Here is a 26432-nt window from a genome sequence, read left to right on the forward strand (position 1 = left end):
GTACCTAGATACTTCTATAAAATACTAGCTGTTGCCCGCGACTTCGTCCGCGTCTCGCGGAACTGTCTTTTCCCGTGGAATTTTTTTTCATACAAACCCTCCCTGTCCTGACTATAACGAACACAAAAAAATAATTAGGTACCTATCTATCCAATTTTTATACAGAGCACGTGTCTCCTCTCAGAGTGACAAGGGTTTTAGGCCATAGTCTACCACGCTGGCCAAGTGCGTATTGGCAGACTTCACACGCCTTTGAGATCATTATGGAGAACTCTCTGTCATGCAGGTTTCCTCACGATATTTTCCTTCACCGGCAAGTGATGTTTAATTACATAAAACGCACATAACTCCGAGAAGTTAGAGGTGCGTGCCCGGGATCGAACCCCCGACTATCTATCTATATCACTAGGCTATCACAGCTATGGTGCAATCGTTATGAAGTTATGCCCGTAAGTAGATACCTACCTACCATACATTCATTTTTATTTATACAAGTATACTAGCTTATTGCCGCGAATTCGTCCGCGTGGACTACACAAACTTCAAACCCCTATTTTACCCCCTTAGGAGTTGAATTCTCAAAAATCGTTTCTTAGCGGATGTCGACGTCATAATAGCAATCTTCCTGCCAAATTTCAGCTCGATCCGCCCAGTAGTTTGAGCTTTGCGTTGATAGATCAGTCAGTCAGTCATTCAGTTAGTCAGTCAGTCAGCTTTTCCCCCTATCTCCGAAGTTTACAAATCGAAAAATCTGAAATAATTATGGTCAATAGAGGTTTATATAATATATCAGGAAAAATAAAACCAATGCCCTAACTAGCATAGTTTTTTTGATATTAGCAATAAACCTAAACGAAACGTTTTAGTTCTCCTGTAGTACGGAACCCTCGGTGCACGAGTCTGCCTCGTACTTGGCCGATCTTTTTTATTTCTATCATACCTAGCTCACAATTTGTATATTCTCAGAGGCAGTAGGTACCTAAACACAATATGGCGTATTTTTCTAGGTAAATAGAAATACAATTCCTAATATCGATATACTTACTTACTTACCTACACCTTGTAGAAAAAATTACAAAAAGTACTTACTTACCTACCTAACGCAAAAAGAACCTAGGTAAATAAAATTACATATAAAAGTACTTACCTACCTAACGCAAAAATAACCTAGGTAATTATAATAAGATGACTGAAAATGAGTCGTGCACTCACACATGTATTATTGTAGGTACAGCGGAGACCGCCAAACTGCCAAACTGAGACAGCGCTATAACCGACCGTTTTTGTATGCGCCTCGAGTTTGAGTTGCAGGCGGCGTTCGCCGGATTCTTAATTACTTAAAACGCACATAACTCCGAAAAGTTAGAGGTGGGTGCCCGGGATCGAACCCCCGACCTCCGATTAGGGCTTTGGCTTGAGAGAGATTACGCTAATTTGAAAGATGCATGCAGTATGACAGTTATATTGGACCCAATCAATAAATGAGGCCGGTTGACACACCCTCATGCCTCAGGAACAAAATATTATATAGATTGCTGTCCAGCGCGGAAATGCAGCCAGTACTCTTGGCACCATTCCACGCGGGCATGATTTGTAAAGTAATTAGATAAGGCTAGCTTTGGGTTTTATTGTAATACTAGCTGATGCCCACGACTTCGTCCGCATGGTATTTGGTTTTTTTTTAATCCCGTGGGAACTCTTTGATTTTCCGGGCCTATGTTACTCTCCAGGTCTTTCACTATACCCATGCAAAAAATCACGTCAATCCGTTGCTCTGTTGCGACGTGATTGAAGGACAAACCAACAAACAAACACACTTTCGCATTCATAATAACGGTACTGATGTTCATTTAAAAAAAATGCTACATCCTTATATTATTATTATTATTATTGGATAATACAATAAATAATAAAATATATAGGAATATAACATATTGTGTGGTGTTCTCACCTTTGTGAGGATCCTCTATTGGAAAGAAAAAGACATAATAATTATTCTCTAAGGTTTACGATAAGTCAATATAAACGAGAATAGGTAAACTGATAAGTTTACAAAAAATATTGATATACCATAGATGACAGATCACGAAAAAAATTACATCGCTCAAGGTTTTTTTAAAAATGAGAACAACAATATCTGGAGGCGCGCTCTCCAAATCACCCATGTACCAGCGGACGCAGCTCTTTACGTCGTACCTTTCCTCATTTCCAAGAATTTTTCTATTACTTACAAAATGGTACGAATTTTCTTGGGATCATACTGCAGCCAAATTCTTTGCGTATGGTCAGACTGATAAATGAATGGATCATATTATACAAATAGTCGTAACACTTACGCGCGGCATCCGGCGCAGCGTCCACCAGTTCATCAAGCGCGGTAACCGCAGCGACGGCCGCCTTCACGTGCTGCGCGTCGGTGGCGTGGCGCGCCGCGGCGGCTCGCGCGACGACGCGCGCGGCGAGTGCGCGCGCCCACCACGACACGCACTCCGCGGGCGCGCTGCGTGACCACACGCTGCGGAGCACCGTGCAGCATGACGCGAACACCTGTAAGAAATAAATCAAACGTATATACGTTTGTTTGGTAAGCTGTGATAGCCTAATGGTTAGGACGTCCGCCTTCTAATCGGAGGTCGGGTGTTCGATCCCGGGCACGCACCTCTAACTTTTCGAAGTTATGTGCGTTTTAAGCAATTAAATATCACTTGCTTTAACGGTCAAGGAAAAAATCGTGAGGAAACCTGCATGCCTGAGAGTTTTCCATAATGTTCTCAAAGGTGTGTGAAGTCTACCAATCCGCATATGGCCAGCGTCGTAGACTATGGCCAAAACCCTTCTTACTTCGAGAGGAGACCAGTGCTCTGTAGTGAGCCGGCGATGGGTCGATCATGATATACGTATGAGAGGAAAAGTAAGAAAATCAAAATAACCAACATCGCTCAACAAGTTGCGAAGCAATAGGCAATGGACAAAACCAATAGACATTGGAGTCCTAAAGTGCTAGATTGGCGACCTCGCATCGGAAAGCGCAGCGTTGGAAGACCCTCCCCTAGGTGGACAGACAACATCCAACAAATCACAGGGAGCCGCTGAATCCAGGCAGCTCACGACTGCGGCGTGTACAAGTAGTCCCTACAAAAGATCTAGTAATAGACGTCTATAGGCTGACGACGATAGTGATCATAAAACTCAAGCAAAATTATATCAGAATATGTCCGACCAGTTTCGTACCCATCAAAGTCAAAGTCAAATGATTTATTCAAAATAGGTAATAATTTTTTTTTGATAGTCAAGATGTTGGATTTGTAAGATATACCTAGTGGTGATAATAAAATTATTACGCAAACTTAAAACTAAAGCTACGAGGGTTCCAAACGCGCCCAGGTCAGAGAAGAGCCCATAACAAACTCAGCCGGATATTCTTTTTACTATCACCACTTTACAAAATTATTTAACTTATTAGAACTATCACATAGCCGTTAAGAAACTCATTCCCAAGCTTACTTATCATTTAAATAATCCTTTACATTGTGATAGGATTTTTCATTTTCATTTTTCATTTTCATCTGGGGTCCTTACTCCTTACATTATTCATGATCAGATTCTGATGTATATACTAACCTCGTGGTCTCTGGTATCGAGGCACTGTCGGAAGTGGTTGATGCAGGGATAATGCAAGGGCGGCGCGGGCGCAGCTCGAGCCAATATGGCCGCCATCGCACGCGCGCCCGTCACATTGTCTATACGCTGATCTGCCTCTTCTGTCAATAAAAAAAATGTTTACACGGATCCGCTGCTTACGTCATGCGAAAGAAGTGTAAAGCATGGACAGTAGTCTCACGAAGCGCTGTACTTTAATTTTTTTATTAAAGCTAAAATAAAAACATAATTTCTCAATAAGTTTCATGAATTTTAGGATAAAAAAATCTGAAACTGACTGTTTTATTAAGCCTATAAAGACCCTTTTTACTTTCTAGCTGAACCAAACTTCATAATATTGTAATTTTTTTTGTTAATATATCTGAAATGCGGAAACCGTTTTCGTTAATTTTTCTACAAAATATTCTGATGATATCATTTAACAGATAGGATTTGATTTAATGGTGATACAAAGATCTTGAAGACACTACATTTGTTCATATTTGAATGGGCATTATTGTATTTTAATTTAGAGAAAAACATTAACTCTATTATCGAATTATTTGGGATGGATAACAGATACAGTAGCCGGCAGGAAATACTGTACATCAACTATTAAAAAGAGGTTTCGACTTTGTAGAGCATTGTCTCTGTCACTCATACCTATGTGACGTTTTGTCGGTCTCAACGACAGAGACAACGCTCTACGAAACCGCTATTTCTAAAGGTCGATGTTCAATATTTCCTGCCGGGTACTGTACTTACCCGACTTGACTCTGTCCACAAGTGTACCGAGCGTGCTCTGTAGCAGTAAGGCATGTTGTTCACACGTCTCGGGGTGCACGCGCACCGCCTTGCATTCCGCCGCCTGCTGCAACAGGAGGATCCCCGCGTCCACCAGTATGGGGTCACCCTTACTCTCGCGCAGGATCTCCGTGGCGAGGTACAGTATTGTTGGTAGAAGTGATAGGGCACCTATTGCGAGTGGTAAAATAAATTATGTTTATTACTTCATTCATCAAAAACATGGATGCGTGTCTTCTATACAAGGTAAAAAAATCAAACTAGCCCCCCGATTATGTAAGAAAAACGTATTCATCGTTATTGTAATTGTCTGTAGCAGACTGATGTAAAGTATCTGAGTCCGCCATCCTGGATTTATAAATGAAGATATTTTCTTAATCAGCACCCCGACAGACCTTGGACTGACACCCATATTGATTTTTTCATAAAAAGCATCAGCTGTCTTGGATTTGGACATCATTTTTGTCAATGTTTTTATAAGCAAAATGCTGTGAAGAAATTGCAATTTCAAAATATATTCCGAGATCCATTCAGGAATTAATAAAATCAAAATCGAATAAAAAATAATGTTTGTTCTATTCGTTACTTATACTTTTAAGCGTATATTATTTAAACGGCAATATTTTGAAAAACTGTATTTGTAATAACAAACCAAATTGTATCACTAACCTTGAGGACTAGTAAGCGTAGTCAAATCCGACATAGAAGCCAAACTCTTGATCAACAACGTGTCTCCATGGACTCCCAACCCCTTTCGGACCCCTATAACCCCTACCCGTCCTTCCTGCTTCAACGGACTTAAGGAAGGCAGCCGCCGAACAATCAAACAGACACACACTTCCAAACAGGCGAACACTAGGGATTTCCCTGGGGGCAAGTCTCCCGTGGGGCCACCTTCTCCTAAAGTGTGGACTACTTCTAGGACTGATTGGGGTATGCTTTCTGTTGGTTCGTTTGGTGCTAGTTCTGAAATAAGAAGACAAACATTTTATAGGTACCACTATCATTTTTAGGCTTCCGTCTCAAAGGGTGCCAACGGGACCCTATTACTGAGCCTTCGCTGTCCGTCCGTATGTTCGTCCGTCTGTCTATCTGTCTGTCTGTCAACGGGCTGTATCTCATGAACCGTAACATGTAGACAGATGGGTTAATATCATGATACAAGCTAAAAGTAACGCTACTAACCCTTTATCTTGTCCTGCATAGCTCGCCTCAACTGTTCCCTGGCGGCCGCGACCACGGGCTGCAGCGCGTCAGCCGCCAACAGTAACGCCTCCACGCTCTCCTGCGTGAGCCCCGTGCGGTGAATGATCTGACACAGTTCTATGGCCAATGCTCTGTAAAAGTTTTACAGTTCGTACTAACTCGTCATTTTAACACTCTCTCTTGAAACTAGTCGGGCTAGCGTCGACTAAACACGTGAGTATAGCCGGGTGTAAGATATGTATAATATAGACTTATGAAGTTCATTCCTTTGCGTTTTGCAGTGGTGTAAAAAGCTGCCATAATAAGAACCGCTCTTGTTTAGAATGATACAAGTAATGTTACCTGTCTTTAAGCAATCTAGCTCTATTCTCAGGAGCATCCAGTAGAGTGACCAACGACAGCAGAACTGTTATTGTATTTTCGGTACTCATATCGCGCTGGGCACACAGCGCTTCCATACAAATACCTAAAGAAAATACTATTTAACATGATAGTATAACAATTTGAAACTAGAGTAGTATAAAACTACATTGTTTATGATTATTTATTATATAGGGTGTAACCAGAACGCTGGCAAAAACGAAGACAGGTGGTACTGATGATTACTGATATTATACAACAACAAAAAAAACGCGAAAAAACTATTAAAAAATCCTATAATTTTGTGAAAGTTTACGATAAATTACAAATAAAGCATCTGACTGACGCTAGAGGTTAACGAACATTGGGAAAGTAAGTCACTCGGAGTCAATGCCGCGTCATAGGCGGGGCATTGACCCGAGTTTTGCACGCTATACATTGCGCGTTTGAAAAATTCTAAATCACTAAAAGTACAAAACGAGGCAAATGGTTATTGGTATTGGATTGTGTTTAGGTAGTATACCTAACAATAACGCTAAGTTTTTGCTAGCGTTGCGTTGTGGTTACACCCTGTAATTCGTAAATTGATGTAAAATTTTACTTACCAAATAAAAGATGGAATTTTTCATCGATAGGTTCGAAAAATTCACAATTTCCATTCTCGGTCTTGTTATTTCTATTATCAACGTTACTGTCGGGTTTCTCTAAAATAAAGGGGTTACAGGCATCAACAAACAGAAATAGAAATTTAAATAAAATTCCAGAGAAATCCAGAGAATTCGTTTGGCCACATAAATTGCTATGACGAGTTAGTATACTGAAAAGACCTAAATGTAACCGAAATCTAATGACGTCGTAATGAGAAATGTTGCATGTTTCGGGCAACGTCAAAGAGGATCCCCGCGTAACTTTAATTTGATGATGGCACCGATGATAATGAATATAAATAATAATGTAGCAGAAACACAACATTTGCATGTAGCACAACATTTTGTAATATCCGTAAAATTTCAAGCATATTACTTAAATTCCAATGTTACCTGAGTTTTCAGCGGCTTGGCTGGAGTTAGCAATATTAGCGTTGAACCGTAACGCAGCGGCATACAATAGGGAGGGCCAAGCGCGCGCGTAGTGCGCCCGCGACGCTTCTGCCGTCTCTGCGGAGTAAAACGCACCGCCTCCGTGCGGCAGTTGAGACGCAAACTCTGGAACAATATCATCATCATCATCAACCAATAGACGTCCACTGCTGGACATAGGTCTCTTGTAGGGACTTCCACACGCCACGGTCTTGCGCCGCCTGGAACCAGCGGCTTCCTGCGACTCGTCTGATTTCGTCCGTCCACCTAGTGGGGGGTCTTCCAACACTACGTCTTCCGGTGCGAGGTCGCCATTCCAGCACCTTGGGACCCCAACGTCTATCGGTTATACGAACTATGTGCCCTGCCCATTGCCACTTCAGCTTCGCAACCCGTTGAGCTATGTCGGTTACTCTAGTCCTACGGATCTCCTCATTTCTGATTCGATCACGTAGAGAAACTCCAAGCATAGCTCTCTCCATCGCCCGCTGAGCTTTCTTATGAGGCCCATAGTTAGCGACCATGTCTCGGATATCCAACAATAAAATGGAACAATATGAAGAGGATTAACTCTGAAACATCTTATGGAGGAACTGAGAACAAACTATAGCAGTGATTTTTATAAATTTTCAAGTGTTTTTACCTACAATTCAATAAAATCACAACCCCTATTATAAATGTGAAAGTTTGTTTGTTGGTTACTTACCCGGCGGTAAACTCAGCAGCGCATGGTCCTTCAGAGCAGCCAACCAATTCTCCCCCAAACTCTCCAACTCGGGCTCCACTAGCTTCAACAAACTCTCTCCTTTTGACTCAAACTCTCCGTATTCTTCATCTTCACTCTCCTGGTTAGCGTTGTCTGTCTGGTTGTTGTTTTGAAGCACTTGGTTCCGCCATTTTGCGATCTCTGCGCGATTGTTGACGGGCTTAGTGTCTAGCTGTTTGACGTAACTGCCCGGAGCACTGTCATTGCTTACCATCGCTACTATGTATACCTGGATGATAGTGAGAAAACAATATTCCAAATGTTTACAAGGCGTCATACCGGAACGCAAATTCTTCTATACGTGCCATACAGCTTTTTAAAGCGATATCTGTTTAGTTAAGAGTTACAGGTAAAAAAACCCTGTATGGTATGGAAAAGATTTATATAGACAGAAACATTTAAAACATGGAAAAATTCAGTAAAAATGTTGAACTCAAAATTTACCTGAACCCTGTTTTAAAGTTGGAATGTAAATAAAGAAGTTTTAAGCCTAAAATACAAGAAAAAACTTACTTCAGCCCAAGCCTTTAGTATAGAAAGTTTCTCCAGAGTAGCCATACTTTCATTGTATATCAGTGTAGTGTTGCCTTTCTTGTTTAATTTATCCAAACTGGTAACAAGTAACTGATGGACTCTGAAATAAAACCAATCCATGATACAAGACTGTTCTGAATATAAAGAATCAGCTGAAAGAGAGCAGATGCGAAATGTGTATCCACAATATTTAGCTGAGTTCAGGGCTTTTTCGTTGGCACGACACATTATAGACACTGTTGTTATGTTAGATTTTAAGGCGGTATTTTTGTAAATGTTTGATTGCGTTTATTATGTGTTGGATCAACAAATAAATCTATTCTATTATATGCTATTCTATTCTAAATTTTGCCGAGGTGCTTGATAAAATGCTAAGCAACAATATCTATGATTTGTAAAAAGGGTCATAATCCTCAACGTTTTATTTTTATTTTATTTATTAAATTAACTAACGGCTACTTACACTAATACATTTAAAAAAAAACTTAATTCTGAAAATATTACTTACTAAATGTAGTCGCCAATTATAAGTTAATACAACATTTGCAAACATAATATGTGACAAAATAAAAATATAAACATCAATCAATTACAGATAATACTTCCTACTCAAGACTGTTGAGGAATAACATTATGTAATGCAAACTTGATGGACTACGGCCAAACCCTTCTCATTCTGAGAGGAGACTCATTCTCAGTAGTGAGCCGGCGAGGGATTATGATGTTACTGATGCTTAATGATATTTTTGTACATACCTTCGCAAATCGTTGATATCTCTCGCGACACCACATCCGATCCAAGCAGAACATACATCACAAGCGGCCGCTGTAACATGGGACGCGGTATCGCCCGCAAATGCCGGCCGCACGGCTGCACCCACCTAAATTATATAAACCATTAGAAATTGATCAGACTTTCTTTCACATCAGGAACGCCTGATGCACTAACGAACTCTATAGACGGCATGATACAATCATGATTCTGAAAATCGATTCCGGATGCATCAATCATTATTACAATCGCAATTGTTGAGATTGGCTGAATTTATGGTATGCTTGTTGCAACAATGTATTGTAGCCAATAAAGAGCGAGTTCGTCGTTACACTGTAGCTGTCACTTTTACCGTGTTCGATCAGCAGATTGATTTTGAATAATTATGTGTATCGATAGACAAACAGCAACTCATATAATGGCATGGTTGTCCACTGTTGAACATACATAGGCCTCTTCCAATGAGCGCAACAGCATTCCTTATCCTCTCGTCAATATCTGTATATCGTCTATCCTTCTTCCCATTCCTACGCTTAATTAATGTACGCTGTATTTACTCCAAGATTTTTCGTTTACACTTCAATTTACTAATCTCTATCAAGGTTTACACTATAGATACCTGTAAAAGAAATACGATCATCTAGACGTTAGGAAAGACCAACCTGTGCTTGATATTGCTCCAGCAGCAAATGTCCGGGGAAGTCCGGTTCGGGCGCGCGCGCAAACTGTTGTATAATGATCTGGAGCGTCTTCAAACCGCACAGCCTCAGGGCGTCCGATTCTCCCGTCGCTCCCACAAACGCCATACGGACAAGGTCCGAAAGATGGAGGGAAAGGTAGTCAGCTGAAAGAATTCATGTTTTTGTAGCATTTTCTTAGGGGCATGCCACTCGCTAAATATTTGTCACGAAAAATTGCTAAAAAAGGACGGAACATGATTTTTACATTTAAAGACTCAAAATTTAAGTGCACGATACACGCCCCGTACACCCCGATTGTCATCGACCTTGTCGCGGACTAAAGGTACGATGACACAGACGACTCTCTACGAAGCTGAAATCTCTTTCTAGTTCGATTTGAATCTATCCTACCGGGTACACTACTGAATATCGTGCATCCAATAATAAAATTGAAATGAATATTTTAAAATCTTTATCTTAAGTAAAGTCATACCGTTCGGATCCGTTAACAGCTTTTCTTTAGCTTTCACGAGATCAAAATGCGCGCCGTCTCCTGTCGCTTCGCATGCGCCCATAACTTTGTGAATACATTCCATTGCAAATACCTGCAAAAACACTCTTATAAAAATAATATTCTCATCCACTCTAAGCAATAAAATATCGGCTGGATTTATAGAACATATAATTGGAACCAAGTAATACTGTATAAGTTTGTTTGTTTTGTTTGAAAAATGTCTTTATTAATAATTAACAAAAATATATACATAGTTTATGACCTATTAACCTAGGATAAACACATAAAAATATAATTAAACATAGTTTGGCAGGCTAAGACGCCCCTTTCAAACTTACCAGCTTCATATTTTACCGTTCTATTTACACCATAAATACACCAACAATAGGATAAAAATTAGTTATGCTAACCTTAGTACACCGGTTATCACTTGTAAACATATTTTTTTACATTTAAAGCACTATTTCTAATATTCTAACATAAGTACAAAATTTAGGTAAGCAGTTAATTTAACTAATCACTAATCCTATATTTTTTATATAACGCTAGTTGAGGGTAAAGCGCGGAACTACTGACTCGCCGCGCGATTACCCGTCGCGCGTTCACTCAAACATCACATTCAATCGTTCAGTAAATAGTGATGTGGGAGTCGGTATCGATTGTACTTATCGATGTATGATAAGCCTTTCGCCCGGCTCCTACCAATTGCGTTCACAAGGGAATTCTTATGTTTACTGTTAGTAACAAGATAAAACTTTTTAGATTGCTTTAAAATAAATGTTTTTAATGTAGGTAATTTTATACGGTTATGTAATGACGAAAGATTTGCGCGAAATGGCGTATTATAAGCTGATTTTAATGCTTTATTTTGCACTACTTGTAGTTTTGTATAGTTTGAGTTACATGTACTGCTCCATACTGGGCATGCGTAAGTAATACAGGGTCTTATCAGAGATGTATATAGTTTAAGTTTAATGTTAGGACTTAGGTTTGATTTCCGTTTAATTAGTGGATGGATTGCACTTAATGCTTTGAAGCCTTTTACTCTTAGGTTTGCTAGGTGTTCACTCCAGTTTAATTTTTTGTCAAGAGTGACGCCTAAGTACTTCACGGATTTAGTCCAGGGAATTTCGTGACCGGCAATCTTAATTTTTCTCCTCGGAACCTTACGGCTTCTTGTGAAGAGTATCGCTTCTGTTTTGCTGTCGTTAAGTTTCAATTTCCATGTAGTGAAATAGTCGCTTAACCCTTCTATAGCCCATTGCAGTCTGCTAATAATTATATCCACATCTTTGGATGATGTATAAGATGCAGTGTCATCAGCGTAACATGCCAGGTGTGTCCAAGGTTGTATGGGAATATCATTCACATAGATTAGAAAAAGTAAGGGACCGAGTATGGAGCCCTGGGGAACGCCAGCTCTTACCACCCTCGGAGTAGAGTGATATTCACCAATATGAACACTAAAACTGCGGCTGTCGAGGTAAGACGACACTAATTTGGTCAGTCCAGGAGGAAAACTTTGCATACGCATCTTGTACAGAAGTCCCTTGTGCCAGACTGTGTCAAATGCCTTTTCAACGTCTAAAAGAAGCATTCCGGTTGAACAACCAAGGTTTAAGTTATGAGCTATGTGTTCAGCTACTCTGGCAAGTTGCAGGACAGTAGAGTGTTGTTCTTTAAACCCAAATTGTTCATTAATAATAATGTTTTTAGCAGTCCGAGATAATTGTTTATGAATAATTTTTTCAAACAATTTGCCCATAGTAGGAAGTAAGCTAATTGGCCTATAACAAAGCGCTGAAGCAGTGTCTTTTCCAGGTTTATGTATAGGGATAACTTTAGCACTCTTCCATATTTTAGGGAAGTAAGCCATGCGCAAACATTTATTAAATATTTTAGTCAAAAGTACTACAGCTTTTTGTGGCAGATTGCGTAAAAGATAATTATTTACCCCGTCTGCACCACTGTATAAGTAATACACACAGAACCGGCACTTCCGCCATCTTACCCCTTTTATTTAGATCCTTAGATCTACCAAATAGATCGATAAATCACACACTGAACAGAAAAGCTAAAGTTAATAACGTTACTGTCATGTCTCTCTAAAATAAAGGATTTTCAAGCATAAATTTTTTTTTACTTAAACAAGTGCACATACCCGTGTAGGCCACCTGGGTTGTACGGCTGGATGAGTGGATTGCTCAGATTCTGCATGAAATTCCGCCTGGTCATCATCACCTTCCGCGTCGAAATCTGTCTCATTATTGCTGCTATCCTCTTAAATGTTACAAACATATTTCAACTGAATACTTCTAAAAATCCTGTTGTTAGTCTTTGTAACACTATACACACAAACACAAAAACACTATATTAAAAAAGACAGCACTAATTTTCAGCCTGACAATATTTAGTTAAAGATTTATGTGCATTGGGTACTATTTGTTTTAATTGAAGTGCTTTAAAATCTGATAAAATGGTATGACTGACTCTGATATTTTTATTCCTATAAAAGAATTAACACAAAAAAGGTATGGGTTTTCAGAGTTGTATTTTTATTTCTAAAGTACAAAACAAGAAAACAATAACGTACAGAAAATATTGTACATCGAAAGAGAATAGCGGTTTCGTAGAGCGTTCTCTGTCGTTGAGACCGACAAAACGTCACAGAGGGGTATGAGTGACAGATAGTGAAGTGTGTGTGATAGTGAAGCTGAAATCTCATTCTAAAGGTCGATGTACAATATTTCTTGCCGGCTGCTGTACACTTTTTTCATATAAATATTTTCAGGGGCAATTTGTTTCATAATATCAATATTTTCTTATCCCTTACCTAATCTCACCGTCAGTACTTTCTTCGCCAAAACAAGCCAGTCTCTGACAGATCTATTACCGGCCGCTGCTAATAGACAGCATGACAAAGTGTCGCGGGCGTGGGACAGTGCCGTTTTGTCACGTTCCATATCCAAGTATGCGAATAGCGCGCCTGGGAGCCCCGTATCCGTTATGACGACACCTACGGATGTTTCGACGTTAAATTACTTACTTCTTCTCTTTTTTTATGGTAAGTAACTGATATTTCAAAAGTGGCTCATAAAAACCTTTCATTTATTATCGTTAGGGTATTTTATATAAACTAAGAATAGGGAAAGTCCGAGAACACTACCCTGCATTACACCACACATGATTAATGAATCTTGGTTTAAATGCATCACAAATAGATAGTAGAGGCTTTCCGTTTTTCAGATAGCTTTCTAAACTATATATAGGTATACCTCACCTGAAGTCATTTTTATCATGTTTATTTAAACTAATGGGAAGAGAGATTGTGTCGACAGCTTTGGCTAAGTCGAGAAACACTACTATACTCTAATGAACTAACAACATCTCCACTCTAACTAAAATAACATTTACATTAAAAAAATCGTCTACACCAAAGTCTCCGATAACAATATGTCAAAAAATTAACAGTGAAATACACATCAAAGAAGCTAGTTTTCTTGACAATAAATTTTAAACGAAATTACTTTTTAAGAATCTAATAAGCCTGTAAACGTAATAGTAACGGAAATGTCATACCGCAATAAGGCCTGGCAGGTACGTAGTCAGAGGCCAACGTAGCGTACTTGCATACGTCAGCCGCGTCTTTTTGCGACAGCTGGCGCAGACAACACAGCGCCGCGCGACGAACAGACAACTCTGGACTTGATAGATCATGCTACAACAATTTTTTTTTTTTAAATAGAATAGAACAGAACATATCTTTATTCAAGTAAACTTTTACAATTTTGAATCATCATCAAGTTTAATTTAGCACTGGTTCGGAATGCCATTCCCACCGAGATTTTGAGGATTGTGGTGAGGTCTGTGGAAGCAATCCGAAACCCTTCGAAATGACACCCATGCACATTTTGAAAATTGCATGGGCGTTATGTTGGAAAATAGATGTCATTTTTTAAAACCACCTCGTAAAACCAAGTGACATCTTCATGGAATTGAGAAAGATGAATGTCCGCCATTTTGAATTAGATAATGGAATATCAAAATTCAAAAAGTTCTTCATTCATTTCATGTAGGATAGCTAGCGTATCGTATGCTATGTCTGAGAATCTATCAATGGTTTGAAAAGCAGATTCTATTGAAATGAGCTGGCAGGAAACTCAGCAGTCACTTCTCATCATTTTCATAATAAATGAATTTAATGAAATGAATGTCTGCCATGTTGAATTGGAAAATGGATATGATTTTCGTAATAAGTACCCAAAAAACATTTGCATAAGCCGGTTTAAACTGCCTTTTTTGATTTATAACAAGGTAGAGGATGCCCGCGACGTCGTCCGCGTGGATTCAGGTTTTTAAACAGCCCGTGGGAACTCTTTGATTTTCCGGGATAAAAAGCCTATGTCCTTCCCCGGGATGCAAGCTATCGCCGTACCAAATTTCATCAAAATCGGTTGAACGGATGGGCCGTGAAAGGCTAGCAGACAGACAGACGGACAGAGAGTCAGACACACTTTCGCATTTATAATATTAGTAAGTATGGATATCGATCATATCGGTTGAACGGATGGGCCGTGAAAGGCTAGCAGACAGACAGACAGACGGACAGACAGACAGACACACTTTCGCATTTATAATATTAGTAAGTATGGATATCGATCATATCGGTTGAACGGAAGGGCCGTGAAAGGCTAGCAGACAGACAGACAGACGGACAGACAGACAGACACACTTTCGCATTTATAATATTAGTAAGTATGGATATCACTCATGATAGTACTCTTAAACCCCGAAAAAACTTGGAAATAGCGTTACTTCAAAAGCGCCGAAGTTTCACTTCGAAAGTATACGATTACGTCACAAATAAAGCCACTTACACATAACTGCGGCACCAAGGCGTGTAGGTTAATGTGATTGGGCGCGAACATGTGCAGTTGTTGTAACCCGCCAATGGCATCGGCCGCTGCACCCGCACCGCCGCCTTCCCGTAGCGCTGCGCACGCGCACACAAACCGACCTACTGCTGCGCAACCGCACGCTGAAAAGTGCACACACTTGAAGAAATATGGCTGTAAAAACTTTCAGTGATAAACATTTAAGAATTGACAAATTATTATTCTTCATATTTTTCTTTTTAACCAACTTCAAAAAAAAACCGGCCAAGTGCGAGTCAGGCTCGCGCAGTGAGGGTTCCATACTACAGTCGTATTTTTTCGACATTTTGCACGATAATTCAAAAACTATGATGCATAAAAATAAATAAAAATCTGTTTTGGAATGTACAGGTGAAGACCTTTCATATGATACCCCACTTGATATAGTTATCTCACTTCGAAAGTTGAAAATACTAATTATTAGTTCATGAACACAATTTTTTTTTGTGTGATCTAACCCTAAATTCACGGTTTTCAGATTTTTCCCCAAATGTCAGCTATAAGATCAACCTACCTGCCAAATTTCATGATTCTAGGTCGACGGGAAGTACCCTGTAGGTTTCTTGACAGACAAGATAGACAGACAGACAACAAAGTGATCCTATAAGGGTTCCGTTTTTTCTTTTACCCTTTTAGAGGTACGGAACCCTAAAAAATCATCCAGGTCTATATATCTACCTTGCAACTCAGGTCCAACGACAGTAATCAATGCAGCCAGCAAACGTCCAATGCTGCGGTGTAGCTCATCCAAGCCAGGCGGGGCGCTGAACAACAGCTTTAGCACCAGATTGAGAGTCGAGTCCACGTGGCCTCGGAACATGGGCCCTGATGCATCCACGAGGACCGACAGTGCGTGGAGAGACCACACCTAAGTCAAAGTCAAAGTCAAATGATTTATTCAAAATCTCTACATAGTATAAAATAAAGTCGCTTCCCGCGTCTGTATGTATGTATGTATGAACGCGTAGATCTATAAACTACGCAATCGATTTTAATGCAGTTTTCACCAATAGATAGAGTGATTCAAGAGGAAGGTTTATAGCTATAGTTTAATTCTCAAAAAATTAGAGATCCCTAGAGAAATTGAAGTAATGTGAATAAGGTCGGAAAAAAATCCTCTCATTTGAGAGTTTCCGAGGCAATGACACCACATTAGTACCTATCTACGTTGCACCCATGCGAAGCCGGGGCGGGTCGCTAGTAGGTAATAAATTACTCTTTTTGATGATCAGATGTTGGATTTCTAAGATATAGTGGTGATAATTATCACGCAAACTTAAAACTAAAGCTACGAGGGTTCCAAACGCGCCCAGGTCTGAGAAGAGCCCACAACAAACTCAGCCTATTTTTATTTTTTATTGAACCACCAACAGAATCACACAAAAATAATTACATTAGTTAAATCCTAGGTGTTAAGTTATTATAGGTGGCTACAGCATGCAAATTTAGACAGATAAGTCGTACGTAAGAACTTAGAACTAATAGCCTATGAAGATTAAGATTCAGGCTAAACAATATATTACATCAAAATCTCCGAAACTATAAAGCATACAGACTTGAAAGATATGAAAGTAGTTATCTCACACGCCATAGACTAAAAGAGATAGCCATAGACGAAATAAGGGTTTTGGAATAGCTGGTTTGGATGACGAGGGTCAAATAACAAATTATGTGGACCGAACAGCAGAAGAGAGCTAGTTTCCGGCCTAAAATTTTACCACAGTACATCAAATCGTTAATTTCACTGCAAAGACTCTTTAAAGTTTTTTTTTATTTCTTTATTGTTCAGAAACATTCAATTAATTACATTAAATATAAACAAATAGCCATCTCCTGGAAACTGTAAGAGTGCTGTTTCACATAATAATAAAAATTTACGTGAGCGGTGGCAGTCCTGATAATATTTGCACTTAGTAGTAAGTACGTAAGTAAACACACGTTTTTACGTTTCTTCATACGTTTGGTAATGAATGACACTACTAAGCTCACCACAAACCTATGAATTGGGTATTTGACTCCAATTTTTTGATTACTTTATTATAAACTAGGATAAAAATAATGACGTAAACTGAAAAAATTAATTAAATCGATCAAATAACAAAAAGTTATAAGCATTTAAATATTTCTGATTAGACAGAGATAGCGATATAGCATTTAGACGTTACACCTTACTAAAGCCATAGTAGCTTCGTTCGGTTTCATACAAATTTTCGTTTTGCGAGAAAGGGATAGAAGACCCTCCCACTCCAAAATTAAAATGCCTGTAACTTTGTAAATCTTTGTTGGATTTTAATATTTTTTTCAACGTACGTTACTATTTTTATCCTAGTTTATAATAAAGTAATAATATTTATCAAATTCAAAAGTAGGAAAATACCCAATTACACGTAAAGCAAGCACTAAAACTTTGCTTTGACCTGACCTGCACTTCCACAGCAGCGGTGTCCTGAGCAAGCGCTCTCAACACCGGCAGCGCTGCAGCGCTTGACGCGGTGCCCCTCGCACGCTGCACCGCACCCACAGCCGCTGCAGCCGCAGCACGGATAGGTCGACTTGTCGCCGATCGTGCTAAAGCGATCACTCTTTCACTCAAAGCCTGGCTATCCGCTTCAGTAATACAGCTACAAAGACGTCCGGCGCAAGACGCGGCCGCCGCGCGTACTGTAGCGGTGTTTGCTGATAGACCCGCCTGAATAGAGAAAATGTTGTTGTCAATGACTAAAACGACTAAAGGAACATGCCGATACTAGAAAGGATTTTGAATTGCTAAACAATTACTTTGGTATGAAAATATTGAAGTCCAGTCAAGTCTAAGTCAACAAATTTATTCAAAATAGGTAATAAATTATAAGTACTTTTTGATGGTCGGTTGTTGGATTTGTAAGATGATAAACTGGTGATAGGGCTCCAAACGCGCCAAAGTCTGACAAGAGCCCACAACAAACTCAGTCAAGTTTTTTTTTTATGCTAGTAGAAAACTAAAATTGATCCGTAAAGGTAGCGAAATGTACTTGGTGGTTTCCCGTGACACAATTTATTGGAAACACAGATCATTTATCAAAATCAGTAGTGTTGATCAACAAGATTGATCTTCATACATTTGTAGCTATTATAATTTATTTGTTTATTACAGGCAATCCATTTTCATTGGTCCATCAATGCCATAGATGGTATCTAGGGATAATGGTCCAACCGACCTATCAAAAGTCTGTGGTCTTTACCATACTGAAATATTGAAGGATAGAACCCAGAGCCGTAAAACCAGTAAAAAAAATGAAATATTGAATTAACTGAAATCAATTGTATTTGTTCAATTTGTTCCTTTTGATAAAGGTCTGGGTTAAATATAAAGTAGGAAAATATAGAATAAATATAAATTATAAATATAAAGTATAAATATAAAGTAGGTAAATATAATTAGGAAGAAATAAAGCAAGTATTTTTGAAATCACTTACAATAACAAGTTCCATAGCAGCAGTCTTCACAGCGTCTTGTCCTGCTCCCAAGGAACTCTTCTGTTCCGCGAGAGTACGCAACGCCAGAAGTAAGGCCGTGTACACGTTGATTTGAATAGCCTCCTGCCTACTTCCTTTGGACATTTTGATGCATTCCACGAAATGCTCGAGCATTTGTTGTCTGAAAAAAAAACGGCCAAGTGCCGGCAAGTCAGACGACCGTTCCGTTCGACCTTTTCCACATCTTTGTTTTTTTTTTGTGATGTAACCACAAATTCAAAGTTTTCAGAATTTTCCCCTTATGTCTGCTACAAGACCTACTTACCTGCCAAATTTCATGATTCTAGTTCAACAGGAAGTATCCTGTAGGTTTCTTGACAGACAGACACAAAGTGATCCTATAAGGGTTCCGTTTTTTCTTTTGAGGTACGGAACCCCAAAAACTAGATTTTCAGTCTGAAAGGGAAAAATTCACCAAAAACTTAAGGCTCAATGCATATTGGGACAGAGTCTAAGAGCAGCAACGCGTCTTTTATAAAATGTTTTAAATTAAAACGAACTTTAAGTCCACTTCGTAGATACTTTGCAAGGAATTCTCCGCCACCTCTTTTCCTTTTTACGTAAAGTAAAAACTTTTGACTGTTTGTACTATTATATTATGCAGATTTATTCGAAAGTTCATCGTTGCTTCGCTAACTCTGTACCAATTTACCTAGAGCATAAGGCCTATTTTTCTGTGACTTTTAGTATTTCCTGTGCACATTTCCAGTACCAATAATGATGTCAAAAAACAGTTAAATTAATTTTGGATGATGATTTTTTAAAATTTGCAATTAAAAAGTATGTGAGCATCAGTCTCATGATTTTTAAATGGAAGCTTATACAAAATGGGTCATATTGTAAATTGTAAAATACCTGTGTTTGTTCGCCGCCCGTGAGAATATCAACGGGAAGAGAGCCACAGAAGCGTCAATAACAGCGACGCCCAGTGGTTGTGCTCCCGACAACTTGCGGTACAGACAACACGCGTCGTGCTCCAGAGCGCTTGAACCGCTGGCGCTCAGCGGCGATATCAGCTGCAAATAAAAAAGCCATTGGAAATGAATATTGTTCATACTAAAACACTCACTCAACTCACCTTTTAATTTTAGTAAAGTTCTTAAGTCTTTTTGAAATGACTTGTATCTATAAATTTATTTAACGTTTTATCGCCCGCTCAACTCGACTCGCTCCACTCGAATCGCTTCACTCGACTCGCTCGATGGATCCACTCGACTCGCTGCTTCACTCCACTCGACTCGCTACTTCACTCCACTCGCTTCACTCAACTCGCTCCACTTCACCCGCTCCTCTCCACTCGCTCCTCTCCACTCGCTCCACGCCACTCGCTCCACAGAACTCGCTCCACTCCACTCGCTCACTCACTCTCTCACTCTCTCTCTCTCTCTCACTCACTCACTCACTCACTCACTCACTCACTCACTCACTCACTCACTCACTCACTCACTCACTCACTCACTCACTCACTCACTCACTCACTCACTCACTCACTCACTCACTCACTCACTCACTCAACGCGGGAAAAGCGTAACTGCATCAATAACAGCGACGCTAATTGGTGGAGGCTTTAGTTCGTTTTGTATTGTACCTGTTCTTCAATTTCAGCGTGATCGGTATCATATATCCAGCCTTCTTCTCCAAGTAATATAGTATCTCGAGGGTGCATAGCACTTCGTAGCATACCTGAGACAAAAATAATTTATTGAGACATTTTGCGTTTGACTACAAAGACTTGATATTTAAGCGCTATTGTATACGTACGTATCTACTACAAGTCTTTAGCTTAGATGAAATGGCTTTTTAGCATATTATCAGCTATACATCTTCTCTCTTCACTCTGGGCTGGTTTCCGCGTTTCCGTTTGTTGTGCGTGATCATATACATGATAAGAATTGTCCTGACTGATCTAACAAAGCCTAGCCTAAGCCGCTGGAGTTAAAGGCTTGTAATTTTCCTTTCCTGTAATGACGCTGCAACGCCCAGTGCGGCAGACGTTCAGTATAACCGCAATCGCAGCAAAGCCGCAGGAGTTCTAAGCGACTATCCAAGTACTCCCTTACTTACTTACATACATACCAGTGGCCACGCCGCAGCGCAGCGCCCAGTGCAGTGCACGCTTAGTATAGTCGTAATCTCAGCAACACTGCAGGGGCTTTGTACTATATTATTACTACTATACTACCGATAGCTCGTTGTTTTAGTGGCTAGCTTATTTGGCTGCGAATCCATTTTCAGGAGAAGCCCTGAAGTTGGAAACTTGGTGCTGTTGGTCTACCCCCGCCTCGGAAAGCACGTAAAGAAGTGGATTGCTGTCCCTTGTACTGTGACAGCGAGTGTCTGTGGCTAAAAATTCTGTCTGTAGCACATTATCACATACCCGTGGCAACGTTAGCGCCGCTCGCATCCGCAGAGCCCGCCAGCTCAGCGGCTAGTAACCGCAGCAACGGAGCCGCGGGTGCGGACGCCGCAGCGCCCAGTGCGGCGCACGCTTGGTATAACCGCAATCGCAGCAACGCTGCAGGGGCTTTTAGTGAACCTCCGTAGTTACGCACTACTGCTCCCACACTGTGCGAAAAAAAAAAACAATTGCAACTGGTATAACTTGTTTGAAAAAACAGTGCCTAAATCGAAGAAAAACTGATTTCGTCTGACCTCTTAATTGTCAACAATAAATTTTTTGAGAGTTTTGGCTAAAAATTGACAAGAAACAAATTGTTAAAACCCTACTAATCATATAAATGCGAATGTGTTTGTTGATTGTCCTTCAATCACGCTGCGAAGGGACAACGTTTCGACGTAATTTTTTTCAAGGATATAATTAAAGACCTGGAGACTAGGCTACTTTTTATGCTGAGAAATCAGCTAAATCTACGAGGACGTAGTTACGAGTTAGTTACTCTAGACGAATCACCTAGTTAAAATTAAGTGCTCAATTTATCAGTGTACCTATACAAATTGACCTATAATTAGAATAATGGCCAGTAAATTAAAATAAATTAAGGATCCACATCTTTATCAAGTTACACTTTTCCAATATGTCTCCCATATGATACAACTGAAATGAAATGCAAATCTGCTATGAAATTTTATTTAAACTGAACTTACTTAGTCAAAACAGCGATAGCTCCATCAATGGGTTGAGTCAATCGTTTGGCGGTATCGTCATTGTTGACGAGGGAAGGACAATGTATGAGCAGACTGTGCAAGGCTGAGAGGGCACCGGCCCGTCCTTCTAAGGTCACCTGTGAAAAGTTAGAGAGGTCAGCTAAAAGGACGCGCAAAACAAGTATTGTACAAAAACAGATCTCTACCGGCCTTGTCTGAGGCTGAGATCTACAGAGCGCATTTTGAATTTGATCAAACTTAACGTCGTGTTAAAGTAAGACTGACTTATATCGCTGGCATAAATCTGTCTCGTTTTAAATGAGACTTAAGTCTGAGCAAAGTACGATATATAGTATAGATCTCAGCCTTAGTCCGTGTCATATTGCAACTTCAGATTGGATAGCTTGTTTTGCGATCTCTGTACCAAACTCACTTGTTCTTTTCAGCAAATTCAAACGCGGTTGTAGAAGTCAAACACATTATATCTATAAAGAGTCCTCAAAAATAGATACAGAATAGATAGACACCAGAAAAAGACCTCTTTTCTGATTTGTTAATGTTTTTAACATAAGCTTTAAATCCATTTAAATCAAAGTGAAAGACTTTGCATACTGTTTAGCCAGGAACTTACCTGCCATGTGAACGCATCTCCCCTTGCCTTCTCGGATTCGAGCTCCTTAGCTGAACGCGGGAAGCTGTTTCTCCATAGAAGCAGCATTCGCGGCAACAAGCCACGAACTACTGGCACACCTACACAAAAACTGAGAATGATACTGATTCTAATGCCAATTAAATTTAACAGTATTCGCATTTTTTTTTTACCAGTGCATTCATCTTTTTTAGCATATGATTAAAAAGAAAAAGATGCAGATACTTTTTTTTCTTTAAAAAAGTCTAAATTTAGTTTAGAGAAAGACATCTGATAATCGACCCCAATGTCCATAGAAGGGACTTTCAGGTATTGAACCTTGAAAATGTGTTACTTCCACATCCATTCTCGACTGAACAACGTTATTCTGTGTGAATCGGAGATGATATTATGCTAGTTTTGACTGATAGACGGTCGAAAAAAAGTTAATCCATCATCGATCTATTTTGGATCGATGGTGAATCGGTGATGGCCGATCAATAAGATTTTATAAGATATATGTCGACATGCACCAACCTTTTAAATGTGTTTAAACTAAATTTTCTAGCCTTGTCTTTTTCTCGTTCTGGCCTGGCCAAAAAGTGACAGCATTCAAAAAACACCTTTAAAAAAATACGTTTTTCTTTCATTCTTTCATTACAAAATTTAACCAAACAAGACTAAGCAGTGTAGTGCAAGCGGCCCCTAGAGATATTTACACTACTAGCATTATTTATGTCAAACAAACTCACCCAATGTACAAATAGCTCCAACAATAAGCCAGCCAGCGTTGGTTCTCGCGGCAGTCAAGCGGCTACTTTGTCCAGCGGATCGCAATAACTGTTCTGCCGCGTTGAACGCTATCTTGCCACGACCATGAGGTACGCCCAGTGGAGATGAGCGAACTGCACCTAAGATGGCTGCTAATGCTGCTGAATATCCTAGGAAAACCAAAAGAAACAACTTTTATTAAGTGTTCAACGCCTCTGTGCGTGCGAGAGAGAGTGCGTGCATAGTATGGGAATGGGTGACAGAGATAAACATATTCTCCTGTCGTGTTAAACGCTATTTTGACGCGACTGTAAGGCACGCTTAATGGATATAATGAGACTTCCTCTAACATAGGCGCCATAGAATAGGCGCTGTAGAACCTTAGAAATAGAAAAAGCTTTTACGGAGTGTTGAAACACCTCTGAGCGAGCAGGAGAGAGTTATACATGATACAAGTATGTAGAGCGATAAAATAAACATATCCTTCAGTTGCGGTAACTCTTTTATCTTGTCTTGTCTTTTGTGTCCTATTTATTGACTAGATTTTGTCTGTTTCTTGTGTCAGAAGATTATCAACGATGTTCTGTCCATTACTGTGTCCTTTCGGTATACATTCAGTTTCCTACCTGTATACTATCAGATATTCTATCTATGCTCTATCAATATATCTTCTTCTGATGATCGTTGGCTTCTATTAGTGCCAAACCAAAGTACAGTACGCGGCAGAAAATAATGTACATCGACCGTTAGAAAGAGATTTGTAGTGTTTTGTAGAGCATTGTCTTTGTCGTTGAGACTGACAAAACGTCACATAGGTATGAGTGACAGAGACAACGCTCTACAAAGCCGAAATGTCATTCAAAGGCCGATGTACGTTATTTTCTGCCGCGTACTGTATGTCTGTTATATCGTCCGCCATTTACCCGATATCCGATGCGGCGTAGGTCTAGGTACGTCTAGCGCGTCGGTGCATCGGTCCAGTAGAGGCGCCAGTAGAGCAGGATGCGCTATGCACAAGCCGCGTAAACAAGAAGCCGCGCCTAGACGCGCCGCTACGCACGGGTGTTCTAACACCTGCCAATAAACAGTACATGACAAGCAATGTATTAAAGCCCTTTACACTTAAAAAACCGGCCAAGTGCGAGTCAGACTCGCGCACCGAGGGTTCTGTACAACAGTCGTATTTTGATATTTTGCACGATAAATCAAAAACTATTATGCATAAAAAAAACTGTTTTAGAATGTACAGTTCTTGCAATTCACGAAGGCGAGTGGACTTTACTTGTGGTTACGTCAGATAAACGGGCATTGCGTAAGTGTGCGTGCATGTCGGACCAATCAGTCGCGAGCAAGCGCTCGTAAACGCACACATTCAGTGATCGTTACTTCTACCGATACGACTAAACACAAGCATGAGCCACTCGCCTTTGTGAATTGCAAGAACTGTACAAGTAAGGCCATTTCATATGATACCACACATGGTATAGTTATCTTAATTTGAAAATTGAAAATAATTATTGTTTTTTTTTTTAAGAATATTAGGCATGTTAAATGACTAATATTCCCTTTTTCTCTCCAACTAAGCGTCAGGCTTGTGCTAGGAGTAGGTACGACAATAGTGCAACGGGCGGGTTTTGAAGTTGAACCGTCGACCTTTCGGTTTCAGTCCACTCCTTTACCGGTTGAGCTATTGAGGCTCTTGAAAAGACAATGACGAATACAACGCATAGAGAATGATTTTTTTTTTTTTTTTTTTTTTTTTTCTTCCGTTCGGGGAGGAGGAAAATCCTCATGGATGCCTCCGGCATGCCCGACTCCAACACAATGGCCTACGGACTAAAAACCTCCTCCCCACCTCCGCTCTATCTTTCAGGTAAAACCTTTGCATTGCATCTGAAAGATGGCTGTCTTTACAGTTTAGGCTTTATCTTTTTTCTGCCTATCCCATTCATCCGAGATTCTTCTTTTAATAATAGCAAGAGAATGATTACTTACAGAGCAAACAGTGTCGATCATATTGAGTGAGGTGTCCGCAACCAGGTTATGCACAGATGTTCCCAGTTGTTGAGCCAACTCACCTGCCTCCGTCAGTGCGCATACTAGCAGATGTTGACTGAACAAAGTTTCCTGCAAAATATGTAACTTTTAATATTTGTAACCACGCAATGTATCGCGAACAATGCAATCATAACGCTCCGCAATCAATGACCGCTACTGCCCGCCAAAGCATTATTGTAGGTACTTAGGGTGAGATCTATAGAGTACACTATGACTTTGCCTAGACTTAGGACAGAGTTAAAACTAGGCAGAGCTATATCTCTCACATAAATCTGTCTCGTTTTAACTGAATCTTAAGTCTGAACATACTCAAAGTACGCTCTATAGATCTCAGCCTTAGAATCCCTGGTTTCATTTTTTGTAAGCATGAAACACGTGCAGAATACAGATGCACGTAATGAACAGTAACGAAATGACCACTTGAAAAGCGAAAAGTTGACATTATAGAAGTGACTGGAAGAGATTGGATGTATGCTGCCCAAAATAAGAAAAAGTGGAAATAGATGGAGGAGGCTATCACCCAGACTTTGGGATCTCGAGAACAGCTGGACCGATTTCGCTAATTCTTTTTTTATAATATTCCTTGAAGTACATGGATGGTCCTTACGGAGATAAAAATTTAAAGTATTAAAAAAATTAAAGAATAGTCTGTTTGGCGGTACGAAGTTCGCCGGGTCAGCTAGTTATTAATATTATAAATACAGATATGTAGAGATGTCTTACCTGATTGCAGTCTTTAGCATTCTCTGGGTTGAAGTCTATGCTGTTCATCTGCTTTGCCACTATCTGAATGATTTCACGGCACGCGGATGCTTGGGCTTTTTCGCCCAACATTTTACCCAATGTATTTCTTAGAATATAGTTTATACATTTCCTGGAAAAATATGAAAAAGTTAAGGTACTTTTTTCTTACATAGGTAATTTTATGATTATTATTATGTTTGCCATTCTTTTGCTTTGATTTGACCTATTTTGATGAAGTTTTCAGTGGCATATACCTAACCGATTTCCCAAAAATAGAAATTTAATTATTTTTATTCAAGTTTTTCGCGTCTCCCGCTTATTA

General features: G+C 39.7%; 1 protein-coding gene across 3 annotated transcripts in view; it reads right to left on the reverse strand.

The window, feature by feature from the left end:
• The window catches only part of LOC117992375 (HEAT repeat-containing protein 5B), a 47463-nt gene that overhangs the window by 13087 nt on the left and 7944 nt on the right, over positions 1–26432 (reverse strand). For 2 of the 3 annotated variants that reach the window (XM_069505866.1, XM_069505864.1), the window contains exons 9-38: positions 26090–26240; positions 25304–25435; positions 24232–24382; positions 23290–23478; positions 22541–22659; positions 21910–22046; positions 21182–21369; positions 20393–20487; positions 19660–19820; positions 18745–18925; positions 17711–17977; positions 15967–16156; positions 15232–15392; positions 13934–14072; positions 13188–13370; positions 12516–12634; positions 10334–10445; positions 9823–10004; positions 9145–9269; positions 8368–8488; positions 7795–8083; positions 7050–7214; positions 6615–6713; positions 5992–6115; positions 5629–5780; positions 5113–5409; positions 4405–4614; positions 3622–3761; positions 2337–2547; positions 1952–1966 (exon numbers count right to left, since the gene is read on the reverse strand). In XM_069505866.1, coding sequence (XP_069361967.1) covers positions 1952–1966; positions 2337–2547; positions 3622–3761; positions 4405–4614; positions 5113–5409; positions 5629–5780; positions 5992–6115; positions 6615–6713; positions 7050–7214; positions 7795–8083; positions 8368–8488; positions 9145–9269; positions 9823–10004; positions 10334–10445; positions 12516–12634; positions 13188–13370; positions 13934–14072; positions 15232–15392; positions 15967–16156; positions 17711–17977; positions 18745–18925; positions 19660–19820; positions 20393–20487; positions 21182–21369; positions 21910–22046; positions 22541–22659; positions 23290–23478; positions 24232–24382; positions 25304–25435; positions 26090–26240 — 4805 coding nt within the window. The remainder of the gene's footprint in view (positions 1–1951; positions 1967–2336; positions 2548–3621; positions 3762–4404; positions 4615–5112; positions 5410–5628; positions 5781–5991; positions 6116–6614; positions 6714–7049; positions 7215–7794; positions 8084–8367; positions 8489–9144; positions 9270–9822; positions 10005–10333; positions 10446–12515; positions 12635–13187; positions 13371–13933; positions 14073–15231; positions 15393–15966; positions 16157–17710; positions 17978–18744; positions 18926–19659; positions 19821–20392; positions 20488–21181; positions 21370–21909; positions 22047–22540; positions 22660–23289; positions 23479–24231; positions 24383–25303; positions 25436–26089; positions 26241–26432) is intronic. The other variant, XM_069505865.1, reaches the window with a different exon arrangement.

This window comes from Maniola hyperantus, chromosome 21 (genome assembly GCF_902806685.2).
Source record: "Maniola hyperantus chromosome 21, iAphHyp1.2, whole genome shotgun sequence".
NCBI lineage: Eukaryota > Metazoa > Arthropoda > Insecta > Lepidoptera > Nymphalidae > Maniola > Maniola hyperantus.